The following is a 20431-nucleotide window of genomic DNA, read 5'->3' on the forward strand; positions in this document are numbered from 1 at the left end:
TATGCAGGCATTCGGGGTAAAGCTGTCCGCATAGACCATCCACCACACTGCCACTGCCATTGACGTCATCCCTTCCACGCTGTGCTCCACGAGTGCTTTAAGATTTGCTTTCAGATCGCTCTCCTGCAGGGTAGTCTTCCCAGTCAAGATTGCAGACTGACAGCAATGAGAGGCGGCGGTGCGGAGGATGGTCTATGTTGACAGCTTTACCCCAGATGCCTGCATACTTGGATGTGCCTTTTTTTAATCCTCAACCATGTGAGTTGCACCTTCATTGAATGTAACCACATTGCTACACTTGGAGGCACCTCTCTTCTCCTTTTATACTCTTTAAGTTCTGCTGGATTTTGCTTCTAATCCCCTTGTGGAGGCTGCCATTTGTGAATGGACATTTTATGGTTACTATAGCATTGCTAAAATCTTTTTTATGGACTATAAACTAAGACTTATGAATAAATGGTTATGAAATGAATCATCCAAGTTTACATTATTTGTTATGGGGAAATTTGCTTTATAAGAGTGCTTTGGATTACAAGCATGTTTCCGGAACTAATTATGCTCGCAATCCAAGGTTTTACTGTACCTTGTCTCTAACGCTCAAATAACCTCACTCGCCAGCATTGACCTCTTCTCCCCTGTTTAATTTTGGTGCCAGTCTTTGGTTTGCGTGGGGTGGTGACATTCAAGCGCATGTGCAGGAGTTCTGTCATCTCGCCACACAGGTACCATGCCAATAATGTAAACTAAGCTACACATGTGAAGCTAAGTGTACATTCTGCAGAAGACTGCATGGTAAGTTTATTTCAGTGCAGAAAATACATTGCATGTTTCTGCTGCAATAAATAGCCTGCCTGTTTTGTAAGCTTTTCATACTTGACTTTAGATCTGCCTTAACCCATACATTGTCAGAAGCCAGAATGTGTTTATTTACTCTATTCCTAGTCATGATTATTTGCTCTGAATGTGCAATTGAAAAACTCTGTACTGGCCAGGCCATACCACCTAAACCCACAATGATGAGTTACTGTATCAAATTGATTGTGAGACATTTTGCTGTAAAGATAGAAAAAATGCTGGGAAACTCGTGTTTGTAATATTTCTCTGTGGTTTAGCAGAAATCCAAGAAAATCCTTAATTTTCTCTTGCAGAAGTGTGAGCCTTGTGCTGTACGATGGCTTACAATGAAGTGATTGTTCAATATACTGGTAATGACTAACCAAGCAAGCCCTGCTATATAGTACGTGACTAACCTACAGTCAAGCACTGCTGTGAAGTACACACATGCAATGGTATTTAGGGCAAAGTCTACTGGTTTTATTAGGTTGTGCCACCTTAACATAGGTTTATGCCTAATTTATCATGTTATGAAGCAGAATGAGACATTTATATGGCTATATGTCTTTATTTCATGAAGCCGAAAGCAAGATTTTCTAAGTTGATATGCCTGTAAAACAATGATTGGATTGTTGTATTAATGCGTAAATGACAGTGATGGAAGTCGGTACCAGTGTTTCGAGTCATTCTTTGGTATGTGCAAAATTATTTGTTGATTGTTCAGAGTAGATCTTGCAGCCCCAGGGGTTGCTGGGTAATCGTTATGTAAGAGGGATCAGAGAAATGTATGTATTTTTGTCTAGTTGTTGTAGCAGCATATGGCTCACCTATATATAACTTTGCTTGTCTCCCTGCAGGAAATAATTCAAGGGTATTTTTTTTTTTTATATATATCTGTTAGATCTCTGTACAAAGAATACCTGTTGATCCTGCCAGAAACCTTGTGAGCCAATTACATCCTGGGTTTTCTGCCTGTGCTGCACTGGTATCAGTTACATTGTTCCCAGTTTTTTTTTTTAATGTTTAATATTTTCAGCATATACAGAGCCAATTAGGCATACAAGGTATGGGAGTATAGATCATTTATATGCACAGTTTATGAAACCTAAAACATATTGATGTCAAAGTATAGAGATGTTATAAGGTGTAAGAAGATAATGTAAGATAAGTACTAACCGTGGACGGTTTTTGTTTTTAGCCTTTAAAAGTATGCTTATACAGGCGGTCCCCGGGTTACAAACAAGAAAGGGTCTGTAGGTTTGTTAAGTCAAAGTTGTTTGTAAGTTGGAAAGTGCATTTTTTTAAGTGTAGCTCCAGCCAAAAAATTCTGTCCCTATGACAATTGGATTTTAGATATTTTGGGTTGTTGGGGAAACAAGGATTGGTGATAATGCTTCAGTGGAGACACCTTTTTTCCCATGGGAACTCTTACAGGAATGAATTTCCCTTCCTAGGGGTAGATTTCCTCCCACTTCCTATTGTCTCCCTCCGTTTGTAAGTAGGAGTTGTTTGTAAGTTGGATGTTTGTACCCCGGGGACCGCCTGTAGTTTGAAGATTTTGAGAACAATCGTTTTCTGGCGGGGTGAGCTAGAAGTCTGGATGACAAAATAGTGAGCCAGATTAACGGTTAAGACAGACTGATAAGGTAACATTTGTGAACGTATGATGATGCATTCGGTGTTGATGCAAAGGGTATTCAAGGTGAGAACTTGGTTTGAGTATTAACAAAACAGAAATACAAAACTTGAGCATATCATTTTCAGGCGTTTTTTGCAGGTGTTTTGGAGGCAAGCATTGACATCTAACAAAAACGCTTGTAATCTGCCAGAAAAGAAGCTCATGTACTTTTTTGAGCTTCAGGCGACAAAACGTTCAGATGTGAACAGGGGCCATTGAAATGAATGGGATTTTGCTTGTTGGGCGTTTTGAGACTTCAGAGACGAGCTGAAATACGATCAGGTGTGAACAGGGACTAAAAGTAAGAAACCGAGCAGAATGAAATAAATCAAATAGTTACACCTTGTTGTTGCATCTTTGGTAGGCTTGTTGCCCCTTACTAGGAGAGTTTAAGTTTTTTTTCCCTAGAGAGTTCCTTAGGTTTGCTTTACAGTACCATGGCCAGCCCTGGCCTGTGCTGGCTGGCATGTGTTTTTCGATATTTATCTATTTATTTTTGAGTAATTATACCGGTGTAGCTGATCAATTTTGAGCGAATATAGCTTCTACATTTTGGTAAATATTTTTAGATTTAATGGATAATCATCATTTTATTAGTGGCAATTTTCTCTGATTTATATGTGGCCTGTTGCAGGTCAGCGCAGTACAGAGAAGGTTACTATTGGCAATTTTCCCTAATCCAAAATGGTGCCTGCTGTATGTCAGTACGGCGTGGATAGGGGGATTTTTTTATAGGATTTTTATATAACTAGTTTATTAGATATGCCATGTGTATTTGATTTATTACATTTTTAACCAAGTTCGGTCCTTTTATGGCTTGGATCTGGGTCACGCTGATGGCCATTACTGGCACTTTCCTGGATTAAATATGGCGCCCGCTGTACTTTGGTGCGGCTCAGATAGGGGCGGTAATGTTGTTGTCTGCTCGTTAGTTTGCGAGCATATAAGTCGTGAGTCAGCACGCCGCCCGTGTCCCCAGGAAGACGTCATTTATGACGAAACGCGCCGGGAAGGCATGCTGACGTCCCCACGTGATGCTCAGAAGTCGGGCGGCTGCGTCCTGTGGATTCTGCCATTTTTTTACAGCGCTGTTCTTCTCGTTTAACATGTGAGTTTTATACATTGTTTGTTTAATAAAATACCATTTGCTGCATACTTCACTATGCTGGCCCTTATCTTTATATTATGACATTGCGGGGGAGTTTGCTGCCTGTGCTGCTTCTGAATGCCGCGGTACCTATCATTTTGCTCGGCATAACGTGGAGACTCATGAGGGATCCATTGGAGCTGGTTTCTGAACCCCCATTAAATACTCTGAAAGGCTTTACTATATACTCCATCTGGTAAGCGCAATAGCTTGTCTTTTGGCACCTAAACACCGTGGAGGAAGAATTTTTAGTTGTGGTGGAGGATTTCAATTTCCCTACACATCCAATACTCCCTGCCTTGGACTTTCCTTTTTCTTTTATTTTTAATTTATGGCACTAGTATTTACAAGGTTTTGCAATCTCCTTGCACCAATTATTATGTACGGGGGCTCACAATACCTTGCCTAACGTTGTGATCCTTTGTTGTTGATTGTATATTGCTACTTGTATTACAATATATGTATATGTTGCAATAACCTACATCACCATTAGCGCAGCTTTATTATTGATATTTTCTATTTTGGTGTTTCCCACTGTAGCTGCAGCATTTTATTTTCTTTTTTTGTGTTTAGCACATTTTTTTTGTTATTATTGCTTTACAGTACGCTCCCAGTTTTCTCTGAGGGATACAGAACTCCTTCCTTCTCTTATAGAGAAAAGAAGAGGGAATAAGTTATTTAGTCCTGTTCAGTTGAGAACACTGCTTCTCTATACAGTATAAGTGTAAGTGTATGTTTTAAACCTAGGACTAGAAAAAAAAGCAGGATCATTACTTGAAAGTAAAGGGGATAAAGTTTAAAAAAAACAAAGGCAGCCACCACATCCAAGGATTGGTCAGTTTCAATTGAATACAGTTTTTTATTCAAAAACCAAAAAGATGCATCACATTTGTAGAATACACGTGCATAAATAAAATAATAATGACCATATATTGCAACATGTTCATGAAGTGAGAGGAATAGCAAACAGTCCCTTCTGTTATACGTAGCCAAATAGACTTGGTAAAGTATGTATGGCACTGGGACTAAATGTTCTCATTTCATGAAATTGATTCACTTCCTCTGGAAAGAGTGGGCAAAGTTAATCTTATTCCCTTAATAATTCTAATCAGATGGCCAGAGCACCCCCACCCTCCATAACATCAGATGTCAAGAGCCACTCACCACCACCATCAGAAGTGGGATCCCCCATCCTCCCTTACATCAGTGTACCCCCCCCCCCCCCCCGTTACCTTGTGCTGCTGCTGGGGTGGAGCTGGGAAGCAAAAAGTACAGGGTCAGGCTGACCCATAATAATGCCTGAACAAGGATGATGCCTACCTTATTTTTCAGAAAAGGAATTTTTTCCTATAGTTCGGCTAAGCATAACACCACCTGGTTGATAAAACTGAAAAATATTTTCGTTGGTAAGCTGAATAACCTGCAGGCATCATCTCTTATGGACTGCAATGGTACCAATATTTCTCAGTTGCCATTTGTAAACTAAACCCTGTTTTGCTTTTGACAGTGTTCTTTCCGAAATGATGGTACCATTTACCCTCAATCTTTATAATGTATGGGTCATAAAATTTATTTAGGCGTTTAGCTGGGGGAACGGGACATCTTCATTCTATGAATGTTTGTCTGGGGTAAATGTCAGATTCACTTCTTTATAAATAATTTTAAAATACATTTTGTGGCTAAATACTGATGGGGAAAGTATATACAGGGAATGATAAGGAGTCAAGAGACTCTGTAGTTTAGGAAATGTTAAACCATCTCTGCTGTTTTTGTCTCTTCATCTGTACAGTTCACCTGCATTGAATGTGTGGTGAACAGTGGCGGCTGGTGCATGATGATTTGCGGGGGCAGCAAAACCCACACCCCCCGTGGGACAGCCGGCAGTGCTCTTGTGCCCCGAGATTACCCTTTTTTTTTGAAGCCTATTAGAGCCTGTGGCTGTAATCACCAGCTAAAAAAAAAAAAAAAAAATCCCTATTGGAATCCATGCATCTGGTGACCTGAATGTAGATTAGGGGGCCGGATGCATGGATGGGGGGCGGCGCCCCCATTGGACAGGCCGCCACTGTGGGTAAATGTCAGATACACTTCTTTAAATCTGCCAAAGAAAATTCCCAGCTCAACTTATTGACAAGCATGCAATTAAGCGGCTTATCCTGTCTAACAGTATGTGTTTAAAACCAGGGGTTTAGAATACATATGTAAGCTGCAGAGCCTCTTCTTCACTGCACCCGTGTGTTATTTGCAGTCCTAACTCTAAATTTTTAGAGCCTCCATAGTAGAAGCACATGCATTAGAATAGGCAAAGGGTGGGTGAGCCTGGAGGGGGGCCCACCCCTCCTCTTTTAATATGCCCCTAAATAATTAAAAATATGTTCATATTAGGTTTACAGTGCCTTGCGAAAGTATTCGGCCCCCTTGAACTTTGCGACCTTTTGCCACATTTCAGGCTTCAAACATAAAGATATAAAACTGTAATTTTTTGTGAAGAATCAACAAGTGGGACACAATCATGAAGTGGAACAAAATTTATTGGATATTTCAAACTTTGTTAACAAATAAACTGAAAAATTGGGTGCGCAAAATTATTCAGCCCCTTTACTTTCAGTGCAGCAAACTCTCTCCAGAAGTAAAGCGAGGATCTCTGAATGATCCAATGTTGACCTAAATGGCAAATGATGATGATAAATAGAATCCACCTGTGTGTAATCAAGTCTCCGTATAAATGCACCTGCACTGTGATAGTCTCAGAGGTCCGTTTTAAAGCGCAGAGAGCATCATGAAGAACAAGGAACACACCAGGCAGGTCCGAGATACTGTTGGGGAGAAGTTTAAAGCCAGATTTGGATACAAAGATTTCCCAAGCTTTAAACATCCCAAGGAGCACTGTGCAAGCGATGATATTGAAATGGAAGGAATATCAGACCACTGCAAATCTACGAAGACCTGGCCGTCCCTCTAAACTTTCAGCTCATACAAGGAGAAGACTGATCAGAGATGCAGCCAAGAGGCCCATGATCACTCTGGATGAACTGCAGAGATCTACAGCTGAGGTGGGAGACTCTGTCCATAGGACAACAATCAGTCGTATACTGCACAAATCTGGCCTTTATGGAAGAGTGGCAAGAAGAAAGCCATTAAAGATATCCATAAAAAGTGTTTTTAAAGTTTGCCACAAGCCACCTGGGAGACACACCAAACATGTGGAAGAAGGTGCTCTCGTCAGATGAAACCAAAATCGAACTTTTTGGCAACAATGCAAAACGTTATGTTTGGCGTAAAAGCAACACAGCTCATCACCCTGAACACACCATCCCCACTGTCAAACATGGTGGTGGCAGCATCATGGTTTGGGCCTGCTTTTCTTCAGCAGGGACAGGGAAGATGGTTAAAATTGATGGGAAGATGGATGGAGCCAAATACAGGACCATTCTGGAAGAAAACCTGATGGAGTCTGCAAAAGACCTGAGACTGGGACGGAGATTTGTCTTCCAACAAGACAATGATACAAAACATAAAGCAAAATCTACAATGGAATGGTTCACAAATAAACATATCCAGGTGTTAGAATGGCCAAGTCAAAGTCCAGACCTGAATCCAATCGAGAATCTGTGGAAAGAACTCACAAACCACAAACGCTCTCCATCCAACCTCACTGAGCTCAAGCTGTTTTGCAAGGAGGAATGGGCAACATTTCAGTCTCTCGATGTGCAAAACTGATAGAGACATACCCCAAGCGACTTACAGCTGTAATCGCAGTAAAAGGTGGCGCTACAAAGTATTAACTTAAGGGGGCTGAATAATTTTGCACGCCCAATTTTTCAGTTTTTTATTTGTTAAAAGTTTGAAATATCCAATACATTTCGTTCCACTTCATGATTGTGTCCCACTTGTTGATTCTTCACAAAAAATTACAGTTTTATATCTTTATGTTTGAAGCCTGAAATGTGGCAAAAGGTCAAAGTTCAAGGAGGCTGAATACTTTCGCAAAGCACTGTACTTCATAAGATAGTAGTGAATAAAAAGCAGACAGTTTTCCACAGTAGCACCAGATTTTATTAATTGCCTTCTACAAAAGACAGAGCTTGTAAAAAGTGGGGTTAATGTACTAAAACTGAAGGGTGCAAAATGAGGTGCACTTGTGCATGATAGCCAATCCGGCTTCTAACTTCAGCTTGTTTAATTTAAGCTTTTACAAAAAAAAAAGGGAAAGCTGCCCCAAATTTTGCACTCTCCAATTTCAAAAAATCAACCCATGTGTTTCATTGTTCACGTGTACCTAGGGCATAATTATGTCTATGCAAATGTATGTGAGCAAACACTACTTTCAAAGTGCAGAGCCTGATCCTTGACAAGGCAACCTATGCAGGTCCCTAGGGCCCAGTCCTAGCCACAGCCTTTACGTGCCTGCAGAAAATCAATTGGTCAAAACTGGCCACCTTCCTGTCCCTTCGCATGAGAGGATGTACCTGTAGGCAGTTTCTTGGGGTCTTTAATCCATCTCTGGTTAAGTATTTTTACAGTTTTTTTTAGTACCCCTAAAACATTAGATGGTTACTATAAAGTTGTAATTTAACACTAGCTAGACCTGTTGATTGGGTATGTAGTATTAAAAAAAAAAAAAAAAAAAAGTGTTGATGACCAAGAAATGGTGCAACCTAGGCACCAAGGATTTTATGACTTACCTGGTAAACAGATATTATGTACAGGACATGTGTAATGGAGGCCATACGCAGAGCAATAGAAATGTGGCCAAGAAATGGTGCAACCTAGGCACCAAGGATTTTATGACTTACCTGGTAAACAGATATTATGTACAGGACATGTGTAATGGAGGCCATACGCAGAGCAATAGAAATGTGGCCAAGAAATGGTGCAATCTAGGCTCCAAGGATTTTATGACTTGCCTGGTAAACAGAGACATTACAGGACATGTATTATGCAGAGCGAAAGAAATTTGCTGTATTCACCCATCAACCCAGACCATGTTGACAGGGGAATACCTCCCGCCAAGTGATTGTATTCTTCCCGGGGTGGGGGTGGAAGCCGACTCTGCCGGTTGAAGACAGTGATTATTGCTAGTGGCTATACTAGCTTCTAGTTATAGTCACATGCATAGTCTGGCAGGCTGGTTGTACCTAAGTTGATACATGATTCAGACTCTCTATGGCCGACCTTAGCCTTGGTAGCGTTGCTATTTCAAATTCAGTGATGTTCCACAAATGTCACACTTCCAACTTTCTAACTCCAAGTTTCCACTACATAGCATGGGATTATCGAACAGAAGGGTCAGTAGTATATGATTACAAATCCTTCCATTGGCTGAGATAGTGTTTATTATTAATTATTATAAATTATAATCATTATTGATTTCTGAACACTACTGATTTTAAAGGTGGAATTTATTTAGTACGCTACATTTAGTTTGCTATTGCAATTTACTCTAGTAAAACATGCCCATTTTCTTGCAGCCAGCAGTTTTCTATTTGAATTAAAGGATACATTAAGAAGATCTCTTGTTACAAAGAGCATATACAGTATGCACTAGCAGCATCAGTGGTGCATTTAGGTTTTGTGCTGCCCTAGGCCTGACTAAACGTGTGCACCCCCTAATTTAAATATGACCCACCCCTTCCTGTAAAGGCCACACCCCTTCCTGTTTATGACCCACCCTGTCATCTGTAAACCACAGACCATAACCACAGTCTATCATTGCCCATCAGCATAGCTTCATCAGTTCCCATACATTCAGCCTCATCAGTGCCGCCTGTTTACTGCCCGTCAGTGCAGCATATCAGTGTGGCCCCATCAGTGGCCACCAGTGCAGCCTTATCAGTGCCCATTAGTACAGCCTTATGTCACAGGTTTAGTAAGATTACTCTTTTAAGATATTTGGATTTGTGTTTGCTGCCACTAATTGTAATTATATGATTATTTCACTTATTTCATAATAAATAGGAAGTCCATAGTCATTATACAAAGACAATGAAATATTTTTTTGCTGCCCCCCTGCAAAGTGCCGCCCTAGGCCTGGGCCTTGTTGGCCTAGGCCAGGATACAGCACTGAGCAGCATAGCAAATTTATAGGTACTGCAGTATAATCTGTTTTAAAACTTGACATAGTGTAGGAATCGGTATTGGCATAGGAAAAACTGCTCATTTCTGTTGCCCAGATTGCTGTTAAAGGATAGAGCCAATATTAAGATCTGAAAATTTAGGTTTATAGTATTACCACAATTCTAACACATGGCTACAATGACTACAAATTATGTACAGTCATTGGTTGCCTGTTGGCCTAGGGTTCCACAGATGAATAGATCACTTTGCTATATTGCTACTTAAGCTGGCTACAGACCGCTTGAATTTCGAGCCATGTGTAGTCTTACAAGCACCACCCAGCACAAAAAAATTGGTTTTAAAAATTGTCAGGTGTACAGTGACTGCATCCTATCAGCTGGCCACCATGCACGGTTTTCACATACGGACTTTCATTTCTTCAGTTCAGTTATGCTTTTTTCAATGAAAAAAAGAATAAAGTTTACATCAGCTGTGCATCAGTTTTTACATCGTGTTTTATTTATTTATTTATTTATTTATTTTTTTTTTTACATCCGTTTTTTCATCTGTTCCATTTAAAAAAAAAAAATTTATGGAACACAAATGGGGGTTTGATTAATTTAAAAAAAGGATGTTGATGGATGCAGATGTAAATACTGTATTTTCTGGCGTATAAGACTACTTTTGAACCTCAAAAAAATCCCCCAAAAATTGGGGGTCGTCTTATACGCCAAGTACAATATCTCCAAGGTAACCTAAGTATAAGTATTACCGGTAGATGAAAATTAGGGGGGTCGTCTTATACGCCCAGTCGTCTTATACGCCGGAAAATACGGTAGGTGATCATCCGTGGTTTCTTTTTTTTTTTTTTTTTTATATTGCCGACAGTGTCCCCGTTTGGGGAGATTCATCCTCCTCTATTTGTTCTTTTTACCATCCATCATCATTTTAAATTGAAAGTAAAAGAGAATCCTAAATTTTGGGTTATCCCCAGAAAATTAAGAGGGGAAATCTTCCAATGGGGACAATAATTCTGAAGACATGGGGGTCCTCAATAGATTCCCTTAATTTGCAGGGATTTCCTTTTCGCTTCCTGTCTTTGCTTTCGGACAAGAAATCGAGAGAAATCTCCTAATTGGGACAAAGAGGGCAAATATAAACCTTACAGGGGTATAACCCTCCCTTATGCTATCCAAAATGGGGGGGGGGGGGGAGTTTTCCCATTAGTTCTTTAATTTTCTCAGCTAATTGAAAGATATCAAATATTTAATTATAAACTGCTGTTCATCTGTAAGATTGAAAAAAAAAAAGAAACTACATTTGACCGTGTGTAGAAAAGCAAGAAATAAAAAAAAAAAAAAAAAAAGTCCACCTGATATACCTTGTTACATCCATATCCATATTTTTATTTATGTTAAATAATGGAGAATGTTACAGGTTGGAGGAGGATGGCAGAGAAAAGGTTGCAAGCAGATTTTGTTATTATAGTCGAAGGGGTGATAATATCTTGTTAGTGATTTCACCTACTAATATCCACCTGTAACTGAGGTTGGACTTGACCTTTTTTAAGGAAGAAAAAAGTCTTTCATTGATGTGGAGAGGTTCCTGGAAAGAAAATAAGAAGATGTTGATAGGTGATGTCAGCACAATGCAAGAACTGTGCTCTGCCCCTTTTTGCTTACTTAAGAGCCTTTTGATATCTAGTTGCTCTTTTTAGAGACATTCTTTCGCCCACTTTTTTTTTTTTTTTTTAACGCTGCTTTCAATTCTTCTGCAGGTTTAAAGAGCTTGTCTTCATAGGATGGGATTGGGGACCGGACGTAGAGGAATGAAGTCCCCACCTCTTCTCATTGCCGTGCTCCTAGCATGTGTTTTCGTTCTTGGAATAAACTACTGGATTACAAGCTCAAGATGTGTGGAGCTACAGGTAGGACATTTGCAAATTGTACTTCGCAAAGATACGTGTATCCATTATCAAGGGCTTTTACAGGAGTGGCTTGGGCTGCTGGTCATGGATTTACCTTGTTGGCAACCTTTCTAATGACCGATCAATTGTACAATAATTTAAACCAGGGGTCTCCAACCTTTCTAAAGAAAGGACTGGTTTACTGTCCTTCAGACTTTAGGTGGGCTGGACTGTGCCCAGTGGGAGTAAACCATTCCCAATCTTCGGTATTAGGGGAAGAAATTGTTGGTGTCCTTGGGAAGAATAGTGCCCCATTTTTGTTGTCAGTGGAAGGAATTATGCCCCTTTGTTGGTGTCAATGACAGAAATAATGTGTCAAGGGCCGGATAAAGTCAAGCAAAGGGGCACATCTGGCCCCAGGGCCGCAGTTTGGAGACCGCAAAATTTAAACTTTTTATGCACCATCATTGCTAGTTTAACTGAAGCTATGGAAATTGTGTGCTTTCTGGTAACAGGAGTACATTTGTGAACTGACACATTATAACATAGCTCATAGAAAATGATTGGAACAGGAAATGAGCATAGGGGGGTGTGTACATACAGTATATGTATTTGTAGTGGATTGTATGTGTTTGGAATTAGGGTTTTCTTAAGGCTGCATTCACACTTGAGCGTAGCATTTTACCGCATTTTTTTTACCACGATTTTTACAGCAATTTTACCGCGATTTTCAGGCGTTTTTGGAGGCAGGCATTGACCTCTATCAAAAACGCTGGTAATCAGCCCAAAAAGAAGCTCATGTACTTTTTTCAGCTACAGGCGTTTTGCAAAACGCTCAGATGTGAACAGGGGCCATTTAAATTAATGGGGTTTTACTTGTTGGGCGTTTTGGAACCTTCTTTTTTTTTTTTTTTTTTTTTTTTTTTTTTTTAGCGTTTTTGGAGCTGAAAAACACTCAAAAACGCCCAGGCGTGAATGGAGCCTTAAGAAAGTCTGACCTGAGAAAGCTTACACCTGACAGGAGCTTTGGAATGTGGGCACTTCTGTTCCAGAATATGAATAGGAACCTTGGAGCATAATGACTGTCTTGAAAGCAGCTAAGCTGCTTTTAGAGAGATGTCTGGCAGCCAAGAATGACATCACATGTTCTGCTGAGCTACTCAATTGGTAGCACACCCATTGGAACAGAGTGCAACGTGTTAAATGATATTAATGCTGAGAAATGTGGGGCTTTTGTTGAACCAAGTAGTCGTTTGCTTATAGAAAAGGGCTAGGTAAGATATCTTGCATAAGTTTTCACAACCTGTCAGGAAAGAAAGCTGATATGTGTTAAACACACATACATATATAAAAATAAAGACGAATAACAAAACTCCACTCAGCACCATCTGCATATAAGGTGGCAATATAATGTAACCCAATTAAAGTTGTAGTTAATGTCTTCATAACTAGATTTTACCTTTTTTTTGATAATTTGCTTGTGGGCAACCACTTATAATGTACACCTACCATTGTTGACCTTTTTCTGAAAAGATCATTAATCCAGAACAAAAATGCAGCACATTAAAGCTGGAATTCAGTGAAAACAAAAAATCACTCACAGTGGGACTCACCCTTCACTGCAATGGTTAAATGCTTGTTATGCCTAGCCCTAGAGGAACAGGTAAAAGGACTACTTTCCTTATCCTTCACTCCCCAGGCATCCAGCACTTACTACTTCTCCTCTATAGTCCCCTAGAGACCTTTCATACAATGCAGGGCTATTGGCCATGCATTCTATGTGATGACAGAGTACCTGCGATCAGCAAAGTGACTGATTGACTTAGAGAAGAGGCAGTGGGAGCTGGCCTTACAGCATGGAGGATGCCTGCAGGAGCAAGGGATAAGTTAAATAAATGTCCTTCTAACTGGTACTCTATAGGAAGGAATAGACAGGAAAGTGTTTTTCTTGTGTTTGTGTTTTTTTTTTTTTTTTTATGTTATACTTACTTGCTCGTATTGGGTCCCCTGCCAGTGCTTCTACCCCCCCCCCCCCCTTCCTGTTAAGTGCCCTCTATAGCAAGCCACCTGCTATGGGGGGGCACTTGTAAATGCTTGCTCTCGAGCCCCCCCCTCTTTATGTCCATAGTACACTCAGAGCATGGCCCAGCCTTGCCTCCCGCACCCTCCTTGCTGGCCGTGATTGTCTGAGTTAATGAGGAGGGAGAGAACCAGGAGAGCCACTGGTCCCGTGCACATCACTAGATCAAGATCAGGGTCAGGTAAGTATAAGGCTTCATGTACATAGGACGTTTGAAAACCTCTCCTGAATGCTGAAACTTGACGGCTAGTAATCCGACTGTTAAAAATGTCCGTTGTGCCACGCCTACATGCCGTGTTTATGCGCCTTTCGCAGCGTATGCGTTTAGAAGCGTTTTTACATTGTAAGTGCATTCCCATTGAAATCACCTATAAACGTAACACTTATAAGCGCGAGTTACCGCGTTTACATGCATTTACACGCTGTTACAAGCATTTGGTGTTTCAAATGCCAATAAACTTCCGTCTGAATGCATTTTTTTGCTTTAAAAAAAAATGCCATGAAATTCAACTGCCTCTAAATGACTTTAAACCTCTCAGTGTACATGGATAGATAAGATAACCTAGAGGAGAGTTCAGGGGCTGCTGAAAAAAATGACTAACTGCCCCTAATTATCCATTTATCAGCAGCAGTGTACATGAGGCCTAAGATGGGACTGGGAAGAGAGCTCTAAACACTGTGTGTGTCTGTGTGTTTTGGTGTTTTTTTTTTTTTTTATATATGCATGAAGGTAAAATACCTTCAGCCTTTTGGCGCCACTTTAAAGACAAATAAAAGTCAGTATTGCTTATTGATCTACTTTTTAGAAGTCTGTACAATGGAGTTCCCTTTTAATGATGGTAATCCTTAAGCTGGTCATACATGATTTTTTTTACTTTTTATTTATTTTATTTTTTTTGCTTTTTTGTTTTTTTTCCTTTTTAAGCCGGCAGGCTGAACGAAAAAAAAAAAAAAAAAGATTCTCCCATCCACACAAAGTTTATGGAGCGGGACTCTTTGCTGTCAGAATGCACTGATCATTTCCGTGTATTCATTTCTGCAGCGTAGTAAGAAAATGCTAGGTTTATTGATGTTGGATATCGGTCAGCGCTGTTCTTTTGGCACTGCCGCTCTGTATGCCGGTTTTCATACAGTGCAGGGATTGTGTTGTCCATTCACAAAAAGCCTGGTTTTCTTATTACGGAATGCAAGACTTGAAAATGGACAAGGGGTGAGCAAGCAGCCTGTATACGACATGATCCCTTTATTTTAGGAGAGCTGGAGTCACAGCGCTGGGTAAAAAGCACTGACTGGGACATCTGGCATAAATGTAGCTATCATTTGTACTCTAGTCTACACAGAAACAATGAAGACCTAGGATTACCATCATGATTGGTAATTTATTTGTATGGTGCACAATTTAAAAAAATGTTCTTTCTAGACTTCCACTTTAAAGTTTTTTCTTTACTCCTGCCACTGCCTCCTTTCACCCAAAGGCAGTCTCCATATGTAGTATTATCTATCTATCTATCTATCTATCTATCTATCTATCTATCTATCTATCTATCTATCTATCTATCTATCTATCTATCTATCTATCTATCTATCTATCTATCTATCTATCTATCTATCTATCTATCTATCTATCTATCTATCTATCTATCTATCTATCTATCTATCTATCTATCTATCTATCTATCTATCTATCTATCTATCTATCTCTTCTAGAAGAGCTCTCCAACCCTGCATGTACCCACCCATCAGAACCACTGTCCTTTTTTAAAATGCCTCCAATTTACCAAAAGTTTAAGTTTCTCTATACCACAAAAGATGGTCAATATATGTTGCAAATGCTCTGCTGAAGATTCTGCTACAATAAAGTTCGACAAACCCTTAAAAGAACAGTACACATCTTTTGTGTACACGTTCTAAATAATATTTGTTTAGTCCTCCTTGACTTTACTACCAAATTATTAAAGCGGAGTTCCACCCAAAAGTCAAAACGTCCACTCATTTGCTTCCCCACCCCCTTCGGTGCCACATTTGACACCTTTCAGGGGGAGGGGGGGGGGGGGGGAACGGGTACCGGTTTTTAACAGGTACCCTTCCCCACTTTCGCAGGACGGCAACGCAGCACTGTCTCATGGAAGTTCCGCCCCCCCCCCCCCCGCGCCGCTGAGCCTATGAGAGTGAACTCCTCTTTAAGCGTTTAGATATTTTTTAGTAAAAGAGCCTTGGCGCCCATATGCAGTTATCGTTTGAGATTTATGTTGTCTTCTTAATGATCCGAAAGTTTGTAAAGGGCAACCAAACAGGGTCCTACAGATTTTTTCCTTGCACTTATTTCATCCAGAGTGGCCCATGCTTTACCATATTTGGTCAAACTAAGCCCTTATTCACACTTGACCATTTTTACTCAAAATGCAGTATTCCATTATTTCGAATTGCTCAGTTCCCCAATACTCTCTGCCTATGCTCAAAAAAAAAAAAAAAAAAAAAAATTTTTTTTTTTTCCCAAGCAGTTTGCTTGCTTAGACTTCAAAGGCGATGGTAAATGTGTGACACATGTTTTTTGTGCCCATTTATATGCCTGAAAAAACTCTTGTCTAAAATGTCTTGCCTCCCCTTGCCTGGCCCAGGAATCAAATGGCTGAAGCTTGATACACGTGAGAAAATACTTGTGCAAAGCTTGTAAAACACCCAAGAAAAGTTTCAAAATCTGCTTATACGTGCATGTAGGCTAAATATTAACCTGCACTGTGCCTGGACTCTTTGCCCCATGTAACAGCAATGGGTGGCTGAACATCCAGTCACCAAGCATCAGTGTTGTCACGTGGGGAATGGGGAAGGCACAGGTTCACATTTGAATGTTACCCTGCATAGCACATGTCGACAACCCCCCCCCATACTTTTTTTTTTTTTTTTTTTCCCCTTTGCTTCTGCTGTCTTGAGGGTGCAGCAGAGCAGTCATGAGAATGGGAGTATGCGATACTGGTGTGGCCACATTTAAATAAGCCTAAGGCCTCTTTCACACGGCCGCTCCGTATGTCCGTATATCACCCCATCCGTTTGCGGGTGATATACGGACATAATGCATGCCAAAGGGATTGCGGATGTCAGCGGATGACATCCGATTTGTGTCCTTTAAGTTCTGTTCTGTTTTTTGGAACGGAACGGAACCCTATTTTTCTTCCGTTTAAAAAAACGGAACGGATGCAAAATCGGATGTCAGCGGTGTCATCCGCTGCTATCTGCAATCCCCATAGACATACATTATGTCCGTATATCATCCGCAAACGGATGGGATGATATGCGGACATATGGAGCAGATGACACAAGTGTCGTCCGTGAAAAAAAAAAAAAAAGTGCCGGAGCGGATCGCAATACGGTCCACTCCGTGTGAAAGAAGCCTAAGTGGTTAGAACTTCTGCCTAGCAGCACTGGGGTCGTCTATTCGAATCCCAACCATGACACTACCTGCATGGAACTGGCTTCTATCTAAATTGGCTCTATTATGTGAATGTGAGTTTGGGACATTATATTGTAAGCTCTTTGAGGGCAGGGACTGATGAGAATGTACAATATATATGTAAAGTGCTGTGTAAATGGACGGCGCTATACAAGTACCTGTTAGAGGTAAATAAAATAAATTTTGTTTGCTTTGCATGGACAAAGAATAGGTTGACTTTAGTTCAGGCTGGGTGGCCTGATCTTTCCGTTTTTCTAGTAGAAGTATTAAAAAAAAAAAAAAAAAAAAAAAAAAACAAAACTGGAAAGGGTTACTTTTTTACATTTTTTGTACTCCCTACCATTTTGAATATTCTGCTCGGAGACATTTCTGAAATGTTAGCGTGATACTAAACGCACACTGTTTAATTTTCATTGTCCCTTCTATTTCTATATGTGGGTGATGACCCTAATTATTCTAAAAGAAAAAGGTACTTTTGGATTTTTTTTTTTTTTTTTATCTGATTACACAGCTGTCACATGACCCAGATGTTTCCCAGCCTGTCTACAGGAAAACTGTGGCAGGAGGAGCTTCTAGTCTGCTGTTGATCACATTTTCAAAATGTAAAAAAAAAAAAAAAAAAAACAGCCTTTGGAATACATAAATAAAAATAAATTAATATCAATAAATGTTTAAATTGTTGTCATACAAATATATATTTGAAATCAAGCCTTTATTTTTTTGTCAATTGCATAGTGTAGGTGGATTTCTGACAGTCACAGGCTGTGTCGCGCCCCTTCAGCCTGTGTATTAGAATAAGAGGGAGGTGATGCTTCCATGAATCTGAATGTAATATCCCGCCCCCATTGTGTTTAGCAGGTTAGTGGGCATGGAGGAAGGAGGGAGTGGGCTGTCATTTACCACAGTATATACGCCCACATGTGTGTCCCAATGGTTGCTCAGATATAATAGGGAGGAAATGCTCAGCATAGAAACACATTGAAAACTGAGCATCAAGTCGCCCTGAAGTTGCCTGGCAAAGATGAGGCAGTGTGAACGGAGCCTTAGAAATGTGCCTTATTTATGATAGAAGTGTGTGACATTTGGTACCACAGCACTTTTTTTTTTTTTAACATACTTCATGTTTTTTCTTCTTCATCATTTGAATATTGAATACAAAGCAACAGTTTTGTACAACAAGGCTATAAGGAACTAGGGCATGTAGTTAGAAAATAATGCAAAACATTCAGTACACCGACAAAGACGACCCATGTATATGACCCACATGCAGACTTAAATGTAAATTGCAGAGACCCATGTTGGCAATAGGAAAAGGGGAAGCAAAAGGAGACGAGGGGGAACAGGAAAGGGGTAAATATAAGATCAAATAATCGAAAAGGGGAGAAAAAAGAGAAAAATTCTAATGGTCCCTCATGGGCCTGAAACAAACGGCAAAATAAAACCTTTTTAGTCAACTGAAGCTAAATGTATTCAAGATAAGGAAGCGCATATCTAAGCCAGGGTTCCCGACTTTTACATATTTTATTTGCAAGTTGTTGAGGATACTAGAAGTCTTCTCCTTAACAAGCAGTATACTCAGTGTTTTAACTTCTTGTATGGCCACGATAGGTTTCTTCCAACTTCTGGCAATAGTCTATTTAACCACTATAAAAAATAAGGTGATAAGCTTTTGTTGGTGATTAGCGATGTCTGGAATAGGAAGGTGTAGAAGGGGTATTCTAAGGTCTTTCTGAATAGTGACAGGAAACAGTTTGAATACAATTAAAGATTCTCGACCAAAAGGATATCCATTTCGAACAGGACCACCATTTGTGGAGCACATTGCCCAATTGGCCACATCCTTGGAAACGCCTGTAAATAAATGATGGTCGAGCTTTTACAGTCCAAGTTGGTACCCGGTAACCCCTAAAGGGTAACTTGTGGGCTGCTTCCATAATTGTTGTATTGAAGGAGAATTTTGCTGTTCAAGCCCAGATCTTGCTCCACTCTTAGGAAATATTGGTTGTGTCAAATTCACTTAACTTTTTTTTTTTTTTCTTTTTGTTACCTCTTCTTACATCCTAATGTAGCTAATTTCTTGCAGTCTGTTTAAAGCTCATTCTTGTCCACATATACACGTATGCCATCCAGCCATGGCAACAGCAATGGGCTATGCCTGAATAATGTGTTGTAAAACAACCACTTATAGTCTCCATGAAAAGCTTGTGTGACAATGCATGAGTGTAACTGGGAGACCTGAACACAGAGGTATTTTAAAAAAAATACTGGAAATCCCTTATGAAATTGCGTTACCATGTTTAAAGCTCATCTCCGGTCTAGTGTATTCTTCAAAAAAAGTCACCCTGGAGAATTTTTAAAAATGGGGAGCTTTGGCTGTGCAGTACCCCTTCTTTTTTTTTTTACCCTATTTTTTTTTTTTTTTGCAACTAAGTCTTCAATCTTCCCAGTTAAATGACAGCCAGCATCACTCAACCCAGAAGACTGTGCAAGATAAGTGCAGGGTGTCATGGCCCCCCTTCCTGACCATGGCACACTGTTTTTACAGTGTATTGACGCAGAGAACAGTGCTCATCACCTCAGCGCTGCTCTCTGCATCATCCAGGGCCATCTACTGGAGAAGACTGAAGAGCAAAAGGAACCAGCATGTCAAATGACTTGCCAAAAGAGAAAAAAAAAAGGTAAGTTAAAAAAAAAATGTAAAAATTAATATAGCTTTGGGGACTTAAAGGGAGAAGTTTGTCCTTTTTTGGAGGTCCATGTGATTGAGGGTGGCATAGGATTTAAAGTTCAGCTTTTCATTTTATTTAAGATATTTAGATTTTAATAACTGGGTTACATATAACTGTTTACATTTTTTTTCTCATAGTAAATATACTTTTGTTTTTGCCACTGACATGGCAGACATTTATTCATCTAACTTTTTTCTAACTGTGTGTTCTGTGTTAAGAATCGTGTGATGGAACTGGAGGGCAGAGTACGAAGAGCAGCAGCAGAAAGGGGAGCAGTGGAAATGAAAAAGAATGAGTATGAAGACATGTTGGCTAAACAGAAAAAACAGATTGACACCATTCAGTCTTTGCACAGTTCTCAGATGCAGAATGTTCATTCACAGTGTAATAGTGAGAAGGTGAGGCATTCGGCTCCATTTCTGTTCTCTGTTAAATGAACATGGTGGTATCCTTGGAAGCCATACAGTATGTATGGCTAGATATGTGTATTTTATTTGTGTAAATGAAAGTTGCCATTTTTTCTGAATCATCATTGCTGGATCATACTGTTGG

The 20431-nt window shown here is 39.9% G+C and overlaps 1 protein-coding gene across 1 annotated transcript in view; it reads left to right on the top strand.

The window, feature by feature from the left end:
- The window catches only part of GOLM1 (golgi membrane protein 1), a gene marked incomplete at its 3' end in the record, with an annotated part of 158913 nt that overhangs the window by 34905 nt on the left and 103577 nt on the right, over positions 1 to 20431 (top strand). Inside the window, exons 2-3 of the mRNA XM_082244929.1 lie at positions 11494 to 11643; positions 20098 to 20277. Of these exons, the coding sequence (XP_082101055.1) occupies positions 11518 to 11643; positions 20098 to 20277 (306 nt within the window). The 5' untranslated portion in view covers positions 11494 to 11517. The remainder of the gene's footprint in view (positions 1 to 11493; positions 11644 to 20097; positions 20278 to 20431) is intronic.

Source organism: Pelophylax lessonae, assembly GCF_965119305.1.
Source record: "Pelophylax lessonae genome assembly, chromosome: 1".
NCBI lineage: Eukaryota > Metazoa > Chordata > Amphibia > Anura > Ranidae > Pelophylax > Pelophylax lessonae.